The sequence below is a fragment of the Oreochromis niloticus genome, linkage group LG10 (assembly GCF_001858045.2).
Source record: "Oreochromis niloticus isolate F11D_XX linkage group LG10, O_niloticus_UMD_NMBU, whole genome shotgun sequence".
NCBI lineage: Eukaryota > Metazoa > Chordata > Actinopteri > Cichliformes > Cichlidae > Oreochromis > Oreochromis niloticus.
The window spans coordinates 18,931,261-18,947,615 of NC_031975.2; the positions used below are offsets into that span (position 1 = coordinate 18,931,261).

Here is a 16,355-nt window from a genome sequence, read left to right on the forward strand (position 1 = left end):
CCTGTGGGTTGTATTTCTGACCACAGCTGAGTGATAAGCGATGCCAAAGAGAATCATTTTTGTTTGGCAGAATCAGTTTTTGTTTGAATGAAATGTTCCTTTCCAAGTAGAAACTGATGATTAACCACATATATTTACTCTTTACTCAGTGTAGTCTCAGTTTCAAAAGACATACAGTATGCGTTTCACGTGCTCAGTGTGTACACACTTTGTATTGGCAGCATGGCTCAGCAATAAGGAAAATTGTCTTGAATATTTAAATATCTTTTTATAGACTACACTTAGAATTTCAAATGGTATAAATGTTAATAATACTTCCCTGGGTTTCACACCTGTTGCCTTCGCCCCATATTTTTGAATATCACCAGTTAAGATCAGATGGCCAGTTTGTTCCATTGATTACTCTTATTTTGCATGTCTGTACAAAGACAGCAGAGCCTTCATTCCTACATCCCACATCTGCATGTAAGAAAAAAAAATACCAAATATCCCAGGTTACTTTATAATGGCAGTATCGTTAAAAGAAAAAATAAATAGGCATGCAGCTAGTTTTCTCAGAGTTTATTTTGCACTGTGTTTGAGACTGAATTCTTTTTCACTGCACAATTTAAATTCTCCTCATCCTGCAGAAAAAGGATTTCAAGTCCAAGGCCACACATCTGTTCGACAGCAGAGTTGAAGACCGTGGGTGGAACGGGGGTGCACTGAATCACCACGCATGGTTCCTGTCTACACTATTGATTTTGTGTGGGTGTTTGTGTGAGAGCGGTGTGTCTACTTATTGGGCGTGCATAGCCTCCTGCTTTGTGTGTGTGCGTGTGTATGTGTGTTGCAGATTTATGGTGTTGATAGTGGTTGTATATTAGAGTCATGATCAACTAACTGAGTTCTTTTTGCTGGCCTGCACTGCCCCAGGGCTCAAGAAAAATGATACATAGTCAGCGTGTGTGTGTACACATGCATTTATTTGTGTGTGTGTGTGTGTGTGTGTGTGTGTGTGTGTGTGTGTGTGTGCACACGTGCTCAGGGTGGATATATTACTGTCAATATCAGATCTACATGGATATAACATCCTGACATTAGTGGTCTATTGTTATAAGAGCTACGAGATCTCATTCATTGCCTCTTTCCTCTCTTGCGCTGTAGTTCACCCTGCTCTTCTTTGTTTACTGTTGCTCATTCTTCTCTCTTTTTCCTCAATTACTTCACTTCTTTTTCATTCAGAAAATTATTTTGCAATAACTGTTAAAGCACAATTATGCCAATGCAGTCAAAATGTCCAATAAACAGCAACACAATTATAATGTTGCATCCTGCAATATTTGATGTAACATTTTTGCGCTTTAACACTTGTTTTACTTTCCTTTTTCTGTTTTTACAACTTTAAAAAGGATGGTACAATCATGCTGGCTTCCTTAATGGAACAATTTTGAAACTCAGTTTTTTTTTAGTCTACAATGTAATATAAGCAATGAGAAGTATTCACAGAAGCACAGCATAAAAACATGATAGCAAAACTAAAGAAAAAGTGTTGAATGTATTTTTTATAATCAAATACAGCGATAGAAGCTTCCATATGGCTGATGATAAATCAGCTTGCTAAATCATTGCTATAGAAGACAAGGAGAAAAAAACAAAGTTTAAGCAAAGTAAAGCTTCTACTTCAATATTAATAACTTTGTGGACATTATTAGAAACATACAACATGCAGTTCAGCATAATTCACTTGTTCATTCTTTTCATTTCTATTCTTGTTATCTGTGCAATACTGTTTATTGTGTCTTATTTGCTAATATGTGTTGCATTTTAGGCAAAACCACAACAAGGAGGTAGAGAGGCAGGTTGCAAAAAGTAACTTTATTGACCATAAAGTTGTTAACAAAACACACTGCAGAGCGTTAGCAGCAAATTCCAAGTCTAAGTTGTTTTATAAAAACTGAAGGAAGACACAGGATACAAGCTTGATAAATTGACAGACTGAGAAGTCATACAGGCGAAAGACCCACCAGGTGGAAATGGCTAGTAAGGTTCAGCTAAACCAAATTAGACAATAAGGATGGAGGGAAATGAGCAAAGGCAGGAAATAGAGCTACATGAAGGACAGGCCTTCAAAATAAAATAGGGAGTCACTGAAAGATGACATGGCAAAAACACACACGAACTAATGAGAGGTTGTGGTTAATCATGTCACAACAAAATTTGGGGATCACATGTCTTAAATTGTTTTCACACTTTCAGAATGTCGCTAAACATTAACAGGTGAAGATGATGACATGTACTGTCATGAAATCAAAAAGATGAGTTACTGTGAGAAAAACATCTGTTTAATTATTGTTGGGATATTTCAGTTTGGACAAAGGGGTGGACAGAATTTTTATTTGTCCCTCTTGATATTTATCTGTGTAGGAGACCACAAGAGCCACATCCTCTCTTATCAGTTTAGACAAACTGCCTCCACACACACACACACACAGTGTCTCGTGTGTGTGCCTTTGATTGATGTTGATGCACTTGAGAAAAGCTGATCTGCTCTTCATAGGATCCCATAAAACTGTATGGCTGCTGCCCACACGCAATAAACAAAGTAAACTGAGATAAAATCGCATGTGTGTATGCGCAGGTTCAGAGGTTTGGCACCCCATGTGTAAAGAAGCAGCTCGGCTGGAGAGGAAACTGAGGGTGAGTGTTACTCAAAATACCTGCAAGCCCCTGCTCTTCCTCTCTGTTTCTGTTTTTGTCCTCTCAGTGGTTCTCTCTTTCATGCTGTGTCTGAAATGTCTCACTGTTGTTTTAAAAGCAGGTATGTCGCTCTTAGCATTGTAAGAAATGTGCTAAAATCTGCCCTCAGCGAATGTAGTTTTATATATAAAAACTTGGATAAATAGACTTTATTTTGATGTTAATTTATACAAGATTTCATTGTAATATATAGTTCGTCACCAGATTTTTCATACTATTGTTGCAGCTTTATTTAACAGAAATTGTCCAAAGAGGTTCATAAAGTCTTATTGTATTTTTTCAAAAGAGCATTTCATCGAAAATAGAGCTGCAGACCTGCACTTTGACAGCTCATGCCGGAGCCTGGTGTTATCATGAACATGCAAATAATAATCATCACACCATGGCAGAAGAGGAAGTTCTAACTTTACACAAACACACACACACAGACATACACACAGGGAATATGAATGTTAAAAGTAGGAAATTAAAATTTGTTGTCTTTTGCATAGTCAAATGATTGCTCAGCTCAACTGAGAAGTGAACACGTGAAGAAAAAAAGTGAGATTCAGCTATTCCAGCACATAGAGGAACATTTACAAGAACACTTGCATGATTAAGACTTGGCTTAATAATGCTGTCACAGTAAAAACATAATAGGTACAGAAGTGTTAGTTTGTAGCTATAATATTCAGACAAAGTGGTTCTCTATCCTGAAAGATTAATCCTGAAGAAAAAGTCAGGTATCTGCCTTTTTAAAGTCTTGACTTTGTATGAAGTCAAACAGAGTGGATATCGATAATATTACACAGGTCTGACTGTGAGCAGAGAAGCTCCATCCACTTGCTTTATATTAAAAACAAAAAGGAAGCATTAACAAAACACACTTTTTTAAGTGAGAGGCTGAATAAAGTATTTTATTTTACTTTTTTATTTTAAATTTGGTCTATATTGAACTTTAATATCACTTGGTTGATGCATGATTTTGCAGCTGCACCTGCATGCTGTGAATCTCCTGTTTGCCATGTCATCTGGACTCATTGTAATGTTCCAGAAACCCTTTTTGGGATGGTTTTAGCTTGGTGTGACTTGGTGTGTTAACTTACAGCTACTAGAAGATGAGCACACTGAGGCTTGATGCTGAGTAGTAAGGATGGAGTCCAGAGTGTGCCAAGAAAATATCCCCCATAGACCATCATACCACCACCATTATACCACCTTAAGAGTTGATACAAGGCAGGATGGATCCAGGCTTTCATGTTGTTTACACCAAATTCTCACCCTACCGTTCAAATATTTGAGCAGAAATCAAGGCTCATTACCAGGCGACCGTTTTCCAATTGTCTGTTGTCCAGTTTTGGTGAGCCGATGTGAATTATAGCCTCAGTTTCCTGTGGTACTGGAGGTACTGGTGGTACTGGGTAACCAACTCAAGGTTTGAGGTGATGTGCTTTCAGAGATGCTCTTCTGGATACCTTGGCTGTAATGAGTGATTATTTGAGTTACTGTTGCCTTCCTATCAGCTTCAAGTTCACTTTTTTTGACCATTCTCTGTGACCTCTAGAGATGGCTGTGTGTGAAAAATCCCAGGAGATCATCGGTTTGTGAAATATGCATGGCACCAACAATCATACCACGTTCAAAGTCACTTTAATCACCTTTCTTCTCAATTCTGATGCGCAGTTTGAACTTCAGTAGGTCATTTTGATAATGTCTACATGCATTAATGCATAAAGCTTCTGCTATGTGATTGGTTGATTAGATATTTGTATTAACAAGTTGTTGAACATGTGTACCTAATAAAGTGGCAAGTGAGTGTATAGTAATGCATTAAATTAAAGTACTTTTCTGCGCTCACTGTTGTATTTAAGCTAACTTTACTCACCTTCTTGCTCTCACTGACATTTGTCCCACCAGCTGAGACGTACCTCTGAGACAGCATCCATTTCTCCTCCAGGCTCCTCTCCTCTCCTTGGCTCTCCTCACCGGCTCATCTGTGTGAGTAACCGTCACCATGGCTACGCCATGGTTGCGCCCTCGGCTGTCACTGTCACATCTGTCATTCAAACATAACCAGCATAGACAGAAGCACAAAAGAGACCCTGAAAGCTCAGGCGGTCTGTGCTATCAGTCTCTCGGCAGACTTCTTGTCTGTCTGTTGCCTCTCCCTGCCTTACTGTATGTCTACTAAAAGCAAAGTGCTAGACTACTAAAGCCTTAATATGCCTTTTATAATAAGCAGGCTTTTATCTTAAGCTCTTTAGTTTCCTATCCAGAGTTATTGTCTTACAGTGCACACTTTTTAGCTCCATCTTAGATTGTTTTATGTCATGTTTAAATCTTTACTGGCCCATCAAAGATTTTAGTTTAACCTGCTCACCTGAATGTTTACCATTGCCTCATTTTCCTTCCTGTATGCTACCATATGTGTGATTTTCTATGCAAGAATTTGTGTCTCCATGGGTGCCTCTTCTGTTGGTGATCGAGATTGGCTGTTTACAGCCAGTCCCCTACTTATGGTTTGGTCTTCATTTAATGTGTATTCCTGTCTACCTGTCTCTCTCTAACAGGCTAAGGGTGATGGGGATGTTTTGGAATATAAGCAGCTGGCAGCACTTCCCAGGGTTAAAGCCATATATGACATTCAGCGACCCGACATTATTCCTTATCAGGCCGACCATGCACAGACGCACCTCTCAGGTGACACTTTGGAGAGATGCAACCGTAGGCAGGTAGTCACACACACACGCACAAACACACTATTTGAATTTCTTCCAGTAAAAATAAATTGACCATACCATATTGAGAATAATGAACAGTAACAAATATCTTTTATTTCTCCTCATATCCAGTCATTGGGCTCCTTATCACCATACTCTCATGTAAGTACTCCCCCCACCTCTTTGTGTAATGGTTGAGAAGGTAATCCTTACTCTAAAGTATTAAATACAAAAGAAAATAGATGTAACTGGTTTTAATTTTAGAACTAAAAACAGTAAAATTGAGTGATATCAAACACCAGCAACATTTGAGTAGATCAAAATGATAACAGGTTGATTACTTCAGTGTATTCAGTACTTTAAACACATTAAAATCTTGGTAATATAAGGTACCGGTGTCTTGCTATTGGCAGATAATCTGAGGTACTGTAAAGTGTTGGGTTTCTGGAAGCAGATTTTGATGAAAATTAATTACCAATAATAGCACATAAAAAAAGGATACAAAAAGACATAGTTTGATATTTTGGGACATAATTTTGCAATACCATCTTAATTAGTAAACTGTAGAAGTGCTGGTAGGTGGATTTTGTTCCCATCAGGCTGCATGTTTCCTCTGATTCCAGTCTACATGCTACGCTAACCTAACCACTTTCATATTTAATACCCATCTATTTATATGCTAATATTATTGTTTCAGTCTTGGCATGAAGGAAAGTAACCATCAAAGTATTTCTTTAGTTTGTGCCATCATTGTAACGGCACGGTGATAGTCTTCACTGTCTGTGTTTAGACTACATCTACACATGTTTGTGCACTAGGACTGCTAGCAGCATATGCACCATGTAGGTTAATAAACTGCTGTCAGCATGATTAAAACTGTGTTGTGGAAGTAACCTTGTGGTCTACTTTACTGCCTTTAGTAAATTAAAGCACATTACTCAGACAGCCTCTAAAGCAGCCTTTCCTTTCAGGATCTCTTGGATGGCATGGAGTTAAGAACAAGACGTTCCTCCAGCTCCCCCTATACCGACTCACCTGCACACAGTCGTCACGGAGGCTCCCCACTGCATTATTATGTCCCTGGTAATACTCCCACTCAAGCAAAGACACACACACACACACACAAACACACACACACACAGAGAGAAAAATAGCTGGATAGAAAGTCTTTGTGTGGGTGCAACTCACATTTACATGCACATGTAATCCGTCGGGTTATTTGTCAGTGTATCTTTCAATACCCTGTCTGTCTTACTGTTTGTGGATGTGGGTCATTGATGCTTTGGTTTCTCTCATTGTGATTGGCTGGGCTGAGTGCAGGCAGTGAAAGTGGCAGGAGTTCTCCTTATTATAGTCAGCCAGAGCCCAGGTGTGCTACACCCACCAACACCTTCCAAGCCCCCAAGCATTTCCATGTGCCAGGTAGGCCGTTACTGTGTATGTAGCCCTGACCCTAACCTGTTAACTAACCAAAACTTCACCACGTCAGTCCAAAACTAATCCGCAGTTCAAATATTTACAGGACATACCAGGTTGGTCACTGATGGACCTAGTTTGTTATTACTATATATCAGCTGTTCTCCTGCATTCATGCACACAGGTTTTAATTGGATTAAAATAATAATTTGATATTTTGTTATACTTTTTGAAATAAAAAAAATCCTTTATAGTCATGGCAAAAAAAGTACACTGTCTCAATTCTAAGGTTTTACATATGAGGACATGATAAAAATAATGTGGTCCTGAGCAGGTGTTAGAATGAGGTAAATACAACCTCAGATGAACAACAAGCAACTAACTAACAACAGCTAAGCCAAAATGTAAAAGCTGTGTGTGAAAGAGTCCACGATTCAGTAGCTTGTAGAACCAGCGTTAGTAAATTGAAGTAAACATTTTCTATTCAACTTTATTAATCTCTCACATCATTGTAGAGGAATTTCTGCTCACTCTGCTTGACAGCGTTGCCTCAGTTCATTGAAGTTTGCGGGCATTTGTTCATGGACAGCTCTTTGAAAGTCCCAGGTTGAGGTCTGGACTTTGTCTTGGCCAGTGCAACACCTAGATTATTTTCTTTTTCAACCATCCTCTCGTAATTTGCTCTAGTGCTTGTTTATTGTCCTGGTGCATGACCAAATTTCAATCAAGCTTTAGCTGTCAGGCAGATTTAACTCTATACACAGGAGTTCAAGGTGGCTGCAAAACAAGCCCAAATCATCACTAAGCTAAGCCATGGTATAATTTTAATTTTTAGAAAGAATCAGCTTTTTCCTGGCACTTCTATTATCTTTCTTGGCATTGTGTTAATACATGTGAATGCTCTAAACCAGGGGTGTCAAAAGGGGTGTAATTTTTTACATTTATTTATTTCTGCTGACAGATTTCAGGGGATCCCCGGGTGAGGGGGTGGGTATGTCGTTCACCCAAGTTTGTGAATGTGATAACTCAAGAACGAGGTGACGTAGGAGTTTCAGATAGGTGTATAGGTGTATCTACTAGGAGGCTGAGAGGTAGCACTGGCCGCTGCCAGTATTTTTGTTTTTGTTAATGTCCTTTTTTTTTTTTAATAATGTGATAGTAAAAACCTTAGAATTCAGGGTTTACTTTCTTTTTACCATGACTGTAACTGAAGAGTAAATTTGAATATTGAGTAACTATTGTGATGGAAGAACAGTCTTCTTGCTGGTTCCAATTTATCTACCCCCAAAAAATGAGTCACAAAAAAGTAATTTGAGATATTAATTACTAATGAGCACGATCCATCCATCATCATCTAGATAGAGGAACAAAAGTTTTTCTGTAATTCATTCATTTTCATCTTTTTTTATTTTCTTTTATTCTTTTGCCTTTAACAACCATAAATTGTATTAATCCTCCTCTCTCATTGACCAATAGGCACTCTTTGTCTATTTTGTCTTACTGATTTGCAGCTTTTGTGTAACATACGAGTACTTTAGTACTGTCATCTTGCAACAAATATCGGTTAATTTTATTTTAAGAGCCCATCAACCCTCCACTTTATCAACTTAACGCCTCTCTCCTCTCTGAATGTTTCACTCTGTCTTTGCTCCCTTCACTATAAAAGGCCTCTTCTTCTCAATATGAGCTGCATATTTGATTTCCCTCCATCATTCCCTCTTCCTGCCCCCACTCCATTTCTCAATTTGTGTTTCCTCCTGCTTTTTTTCTCTCGCCAGCCCTGAAACAGCACTTCCTGCTTGCTTTCAACAGAGTGCGAAATGTATCTGCTGGATGCTTTTATTCAAAGTGTCTCAGAGTGTCATGTGCAAACACATTTAGTGCATACAAATAAGGGAGTCAAATCTCAAACTTGGTTGCATTTGTGGCACACTGTGTGAATGGAAATGTTTTCTGTTCTTTTTTTCATTATTTATTGTTATATTAAAGGCTAAACGGCATTTATAGTTTACTGTGGCATGTTGTTGTGCCACTTTCCTGTTCTTGTCTCTTCTTAGTTTTTTTTAAATTGGGTCAACTTTAATTGCTCTCCACCCTCATCTTTATTCTTGTGCCGCCTGCTTTTCTTTCCCGTATTAAGCCTGGGAAGCTGTATTAATCAACCTCGGCATGTTAGTCAGGTTGTCTGGATGCAAGGCAGCACCTCTGCAGTACCAGTTTATCACCTGTTCTGTCAGCTTCTGTCGTGCTTAAGACTGTAAATGTATACAACTAATTTGGTGGGGGAGGTTAAACAAGGAAAGCCAGAATATTTAAGTCCTCCGCTCTCCTCTGTGCACTGCATACTGGGATTTTGTACGGGAAGGTGGTTGGTATAGTTTTACCTTTATATACAGTTTGCATGATATCTTTAAAGAAACATGAGGGTAATTTAATTAATTATCTCATTAATTGTTGGTGTAAAGCTATGCATTGATGTACTGGTGTTCTCCCCAGAAATGGTGTCCCTCTCTGGGGAAAAGCAAGTGACGCTAACAACACAAATAGTGCAACAAATGAAAAAAAAAAAATGGGAGGAGGAAGTGTCGCTGTGGCAGGTGATGCAGCAGGTTCAGCTTCAGTTGTATGAGGTGAAAATGAGAATAAAGATGAAAGAATGGTGGATGATGGTTGACATAATGTGGAAATAGTTTTTTTTTCCCCTCCCTGCATCTGAGCAAATTCTAGACTTCTTCAAAAAATAAATACTGATGACTATAGTTCTGATATTTAGCATCTCTGTCAAGGCAAACATATCCGACCTACCTTCGTTTCACCTTAGTCAAGTGTGGTGAAAATGACCTCACTGCTGTGAGAAGAAAACTTCATTGATTTGGAGGTCTTAGTTTCTAGTCAGTTTTGAGGTTGGGTTTGTGTTATAAAAGCATATGTTTTAGTTTTACTTCCTGTATGTTTTCACCTGTGCCTCGTTCCCCACCAGCAGTGTTCAGAACGGATGGTATATTCCTGTTCCCTTTCTTCCTGTGTGCACCTCCTTTGATCTCCTGTTTTCCTTTGCTTACATGTTTTATTCTGGATTTCTGTTAATGCCACATGATGGATTTTTAACATTTTGCACTTTGATTTTACCCTGAATAAAAATCTTGCTTTGTAATTCAAGTGTACCATTCACAGCTCTGCACTCAATATTTCACATTAGGGCCATGATGTCACTGTAATGATTTTTCAGATCACCATACAGCTACAGAAGACACCCTCAGCACCCACTGTGGCAAATTAACATTCAGAAGCAGACCCCTTATGTCAGTCTTTCTGAAGTCAGTGGAGATTAAGAAAAGATCACTAATATCATTATTTCAATAGTGGGAGTTGGTTTTAAAAAAAAAAAAAAAAAAAAAAGTATTTAGCAGTTCAAAAGAAAGAGTTACTCAAAGAAAGGATCGTCATCAGGAATAAGAATTGCAAAAAGCTGGGAGAAAGGAAAGAAATCTCACATGAAAGGCAAAGGGGTTCTTGATTAGAATCTTTGCTAATGGGCCACATACAACCCATTTTAAGTGGGCAAGACCATAGAAACTGTCACCAAGTGCTTGGTCAAAGCAAGCACTTGTTTGATTGTTGGGGTATCTGTCAGGTTTTGTGTGGAGGCGAGGAAGGAGGAACCCAAACGCAGGACTCGCAGGTAGGTGAAGACTGGTGAAGGTTTATTATAACGAGTGGATGAACAGAGGGTGAACGGACACTGACTGGCTGGATAACTGAATGGCTGACTGAAGAGAGAACACACGGGAAGGACAACATCACACGAACATCAATGACACGACAAAGAACTGGAGGAAATTGAGGACTTAAATACACAGACTGATGCGGATGATAATGCGAGACCGGTGAGTACACAGCTGAACATAATCTGGCTAACGACATGAGAGACAAGCTGATACGGGAGAAACAGGAAGTGAGAACATTGATGTGGCAAAATAAACTGAACATGAACAAACTGAAATCACTGGGTCAGTGACCCAGGAACCCTGACAGTACCCCCCCCTTAAAAGGCCGGCTGCGAGGAAGACTGCGGCGGCCACTGAGCCGGTCCGGTGGGCGGCCGCGAGGAAGACGGCGGCCACTGAGCCGGCGTTGACGTCCAGAACGTGGCTTGGGCGACGGTGTGGCGGACGCAGAAGCCGAGGGCTGGACCAGGCAACGGCATGGGAGCCGGCGGTGACGGAGCAGGAGCGGCCGGGCCAGCGGGCGCGGAAACCCCTGGCTGAGGAGCGGGAGAGCTCACAGCTGGCTCTGGATGCTGTGGCTGCAAGTCTGGGAACAGGAGGCGGCTGGAGGACAGGAGGCGGCTGAACTGACTGGACTGGGGATGCTAAGGGATTAACAGAGGTTGGCGAGGCTAAGGAGTGAGCTGAGGTAGGTGTGGCTAATGGCTGAGCTACAGACTGAGCTAGTGAAGGAGATAAAGCTACAGCCTGGACTAGTAAAGCTGGTGCCTGAGCAGGGGACACCTCAGCTAGCCTAACCAGGGATAGTGCGAGGGCGTGAAAGGCTGGATCAGGAGGTGGATGAAGAGGTGAAGTAGCAGGTGGACCGGTTAGCTCTTCCAAGCCTCTAGGGTGGTCAGGCTGGGTTCTGGCTGCCCTCAGCCTGGGCGCTGGGACAGGCACGGGAGGTGGCTGGACACCAGTCACCCCCACCCGAGAAACAGGAGCGGGTGCGGAGGCAGACTGGGTCACAGCTGCCCTCGTCCTTTGAGCTGGCACAGGAGTTGTTGCTGGCTGGGCCCTAGCCATCTGAGGAGGTGTTGTAGGGACAAGCGGAGCCTTAGCTGTCTTCACCTGAGAAGGTGAAACGGTTGAAGAGGAAGGCCGAATCTGGGCCGCCGTGCAGGCAGGAATTGGCTCAGTGATGGGTGTGGAAATAGTGAGTGGGGGTGTGATACTGGCAGGTTTATCAGGGATTGTTCTGGTCTTTCTGCCATCACTATTTACAGTCTTTAACTGAACAGTATTTGGGGGAGCAGAGCAGAAAAAAATCTTCCCAGTCCACATCATCATCTAGGAGGGAGACTCCCCATGAATCGGAGACAAGTCTGTTATTTGTTTTAAGTGAGGAATCAGACGAAGAGTGAAAAACAGTCACTGGAACTCACCACCGGGAGTCGCTCAAAATGGTCCATATTATGGCGGCGTATGCGCCGCTTTCTCCGGGAAGAGGAAGCGGCCGGGGTAAACAGCTGAGCCTCTGGCGCGGTAGCCTCCGTTGAGCCGAGGGGGAGGCGTAGCTGCTGTGCCGTGGCGAAGTTGGAGGTCCGGCGAATGAGGCGGCGGGTGTGTGAGCGAGGAGCGGAGCGGCGAGAGAGGGAGCGGCCGAAGCGCGGCGTGAAACGCCCACTCTCCGCAGCAAATGCTCCGGTGCAGGTGAGGCAGCAGGTGGGGGAACGCGGCGTCTCCGAGGCCCGCCCAGAGCCAGGCGAGTCCCCTCGAAGACGTGCTCTCTCTCCGCGAAGAGCCGCTGTTTTCCCCTGAGCTCCTCTGCCCAACGGGAAAGCGCTGCCTCATAGAGGGCCGAGTCCGCTGGGTTCCAATCGTGTCTTCGTGGCACGGGTCGTGTCATTCTGTCAGGTTTTGTGTGGAGGCGAGGAAGAAGGAACCCAAGCGCAGGACTCGCAGGTAGGTGAAGACTGGTGAAGGTTTATTATAAGGAGTGGATGAACAGAGGGTGAACGGACACTGACTGGCTGGATAACTGAATGGCTGACTGAACTGAGAGAACACACGGGAAGGACAACATCACACGAACATCAATGACACGACAAAGAACTGGAGGAAATTGAGGACTTAAATACACAGACTGATGCGGATGATAATGAGAGACCGGTGAGTACACAGCTGAACATAATCTGGCTAACGACATGAGAGACGAGCTGATACGGGAGAAACAGGAAGTGAGAACAACATTGATGTGGCAAAATAAACTGAACATGAACAAACTGAAATCACTGGGTCAATGACCCAGGAACCCTGACAATTTCTGTATTATTGTAGACTCTTTACCTTACAATACAACGTGCCTTGAGGCAACTCTTCTTGTGATTTGGTACCATATAAATAAAATTGAATTGAATTGAATGGATGCCAGTCATGTAGATGGAGGGATTACCTACGCTGAAGTTGAACTTTCCATTGAGAAGACTTTTTTTACTACCATTCAGCAGCTCAGTTGTGACTCCCTGCAGAGCTCTACAGGCAACCAAAAAAAAAGAGAGAGATGTTAGGGTTTGCTAAAAAATCAGAGACCAGCTTCACTTCACGTACAAACTATAAAAATAGGTGAATGTCTTTTAAATACATTTAAGGGTGGTCTGGAAGCCATTATTCATTATATTCAGACTTAACACAATCAATAACTCGCACTATTGGACAATTTAGGCCTTTGTGTCTAGAGGAAGAAAAGGCAGATCATCTTTGTTGCAGATGCTTGAAGCCTTCATGTTATTTCATGGGATAAGCTGTTGTATTCAAATACTGCTATATTGTTGAAAATAAGAGGACTTAGCAGCTACGTCATTGTACAAAGAGGCATTAGGCAGGGTTGACCCCTATGTGGTCAGCCATATGCTGTTGCCTTTTAAATCAGCTTAGATGGGGTCTCACAGGTTTAACCTTTGCTGCAGTTTCACATACATGAACTAATGTGCCTGCTTATGCTGATGATGCAGCTGTGTTTATTACTAGTCATAACAATTCTGCACAAGATCACATAAAACACCAGTAAAATATGTGAGTACACCCTTTTCAATAGTTAACTGGTTGAAGAAGGGTGGAGATGTAAATGGCAGCTGGCACTTCCATCTAGGATGCACTGGAGCAGAAAGGGATGAAAAACTGGTGTTTTTGAAAAAATTATATTCTGAAAAGAAACTGACAGGGTTCAGAGGAGAAAAATCATTGCTCAAACCGTCTAGCAACAGTTTGACTATAGGATGAGATATTTGGTTGTGAATTGTTCTGTTGCCACTTGACTGTTGTTGAACCTTCAAGTACACTTTTAAAGGAAATACAAATAGGACTGGTCAACTTTTTCTTGCGAGGACATCACTGGCTCAGATGTGCATTTCTGTTGTTACTTCTGTGTGAAGGTGGGCAGAGTCCAGTGGTTGCTTTTCTCTGAATAGAGTTCATGTGGATGATTGTATCGATTTTGGAGTGATAGAAATGTCCTCTGCACAGTAACTTGTGGATCACTTGTTCTCACTTTCTGAAAATATGTATGTGTTGCAGCCACACTATGTACAGGTTGGGTTTGTAAATATGTACAGTAGCTTTCCTTTGTGGGGTCAATAAAGTGTCTGTCTAATTGTACAAAGACATTTGTTTATTAAAGAATTAGTTAAAGGTCAAAGTCCTCTTCTTATCTGAATGTTTATTTTGCTTTTTGTCACCAACTGACTCTTTTTTGTTCTCAGCTTCTGAGGAAACCAACATCTATAGAAAACCACCCATCTACAAGAGACAAGGTTGGTTAATTGCTCAAATTTTTGTGATTTCAAAGCCTTTTTGGGGGCTATGTATCTGTCCAGTCCATTGATTTTTGTGTTCATTGTAGCATAGTCTTAGTGTAATAGTTCTGTGTGTCTGACTTAATGAACCAGTTACGGAAAAGATTAAAGCTGTTAAAGTTAAAGCTGCAGTATATATTTATAGACACACTTTTTTATTGGCTGTAATCTGCTACTTCTGATTAGATTCAGTCTTCTTAGGATTTTCTCAACATGGAAACACTCAGAATAAATGAAAGAATTTCTTCTGGACCCTTACACAGCCTTGAAGTAGCTGCAGTTCGACACCATCCCGTTCAGTTACAAAGTTTATGGTGTGAATTAACTCAAATTTTGTTCCCCAATTTTTCAGCTCTTGTCAGTTGTCCACTAGACAAGTTTCACCTTCAGAAACTAGAAAGGTCGATGGCCTTTGGGTACTGATCACTTGTCCCTGTTAAGTAGGCTTTGGTTGGAATGGGGTAAACAGTCTATGAAAAGCCTAAGAAATACATGTTTAAAATGCAATTTTAAAACCATCAGCTGTAGTCTTTAAACAGTTTAGCCCTTTATTGCTTTTAACAAATTGTAGTGAAGTGGAAAATGGTAAAACTACAAGAAATGAACCCAACATAAAGCAAGATGGCAGACACAAAGTAAAGCACCTCTTAGGGTAAACAGACAAACTGACAAAGGGGACAATACGAGACTATATACACACACACACACAGAGGGGTGACTGGAGATGAAGCACAGGTGGGAACAAGACACAGGTGAAAGCAGATAGTCACAGCAGAGAAAAAGAGCATGAAATAAAATTAGAGGTGTGGTTGTGTAGTTAATGTTGCTTAGGAAGGTTTCTAACAAATAGAAGTGACCCGGAAGTATCTGTATGGCAGCCATAATAACAGCGGTTCAAATTCTCCAACTACTAAGAAAAGACCCTTCCTTTATTACGTGCAACACACCATCCAACTGTTCACCAAAACAATGACTGTGATTTAGACCTAAATCAAACGGATGGTGATTTTGGTCACATAAATGTTAACACTAAGTGTGTGTTTCTCATTTTTGAGTCATTTCAATCACTAATTTCACAGTGAGGCTTACTCATACCATAACCCTGCTGTATGGTTTGACAACAGGTAAAATCTACAGTTGACCTGTCAATGTTGCACTGTCATAATACAATTCTCAAGGAGGTGTTGCCTCGCATGAAGAGCATAGATTTATATCAGCTGTCTAAATCAATGTTATAACTTATGTGAACTATATCAAAGTGTGTTTAAGATATACGTTAGTTATGTCTGTGGTTGTATTGCCATCCTCATCATATCACATGCATTTTTACTTGGGGCTAGCTGGGAAAGGCTCCATCCCAAGTTGTTGATGGAGGGAATTTTACTTTGGTCACAGAAAATTTTAACAGTAGGATAGGAGTTACTGTATCATTGGTCAGGCAGGAAAAAATAATAAAATAAGATTCATTTAATTTTATAGAATTTCAGGCTTTGTAATGAAGTAATGGGTTTTTTTTTACTAGTCCTTGTAATTTAGTCCAGCTATGGGGCATTGTAGTTTTAACATGGTACAACACCATTAACAAATATGTGCACTCAGATTCTCTGAGTAAAAAGCTTTCCTTTTCCTGTTTCCTTATAAGTTCTTCTGGACACCTTTCCTTGATGTTTTCCATCAAAATCAGGTAAAAGGAAGTAGGAGTCAATTTTAGGACTATTTGATTATTATCCATAACAAGAGACATGAGAAACTAACCTTCACTTCAAGTCAAAAAGAAGTGACCAAGAGACAAATAATACAGAGTAAAGATGAAATATAATGCCAGAGGTAGAGGAACAGATGAGGCTAGAGAAACTAAAAATATTAAAAACAGTAAAAATAGCCAATCTAACTGGGACCTGTTACACCACCGCTGCAGCCATTGTCTGTGCTTCTCA

The 16,355-nt window shown here is 40.9% G+C and overlaps 1 protein-coding gene across 3 annotated transcripts in view; it reads left to right on the plus strand.

Annotated features, from left to right (window-relative positions):
- LOC100711473 (actin-binding LIM protein 3) overlaps window positions 1-16,355 on the plus strand; it is a 57,454-nt gene that overhangs the window by 28,513 nt on the left and 12,586 nt on the right. For all 3 annotated transcript variants that reach the window (XM_019364118.2, XM_019364117.2, XM_019364119.2), the window contains 7 exons: window positions 2,621-2,679; window positions 4,636-4,716; window positions 5,289-5,450; window positions 5,571-5,600; window positions 6,410-6,521; window positions 6,759-6,860; window positions 14,326-14,376. In XM_019364118.2, the coding sequence (XP_019219663.1) occupies window positions 2,621-2,679; window positions 4,636-4,716; window positions 5,289-5,450; window positions 5,571-5,600; window positions 6,410-6,521; window positions 6,759-6,860; window positions 14,326-14,376 (597 nt within the window). The remainder of the gene's footprint in view (window positions 1-2,620; window positions 2,680-4,635; window positions 4,717-5,288; window positions 5,451-5,570; window positions 5,601-6,409; window positions 6,522-6,758; window positions 6,861-14,325; window positions 14,377-16,355) is intronic.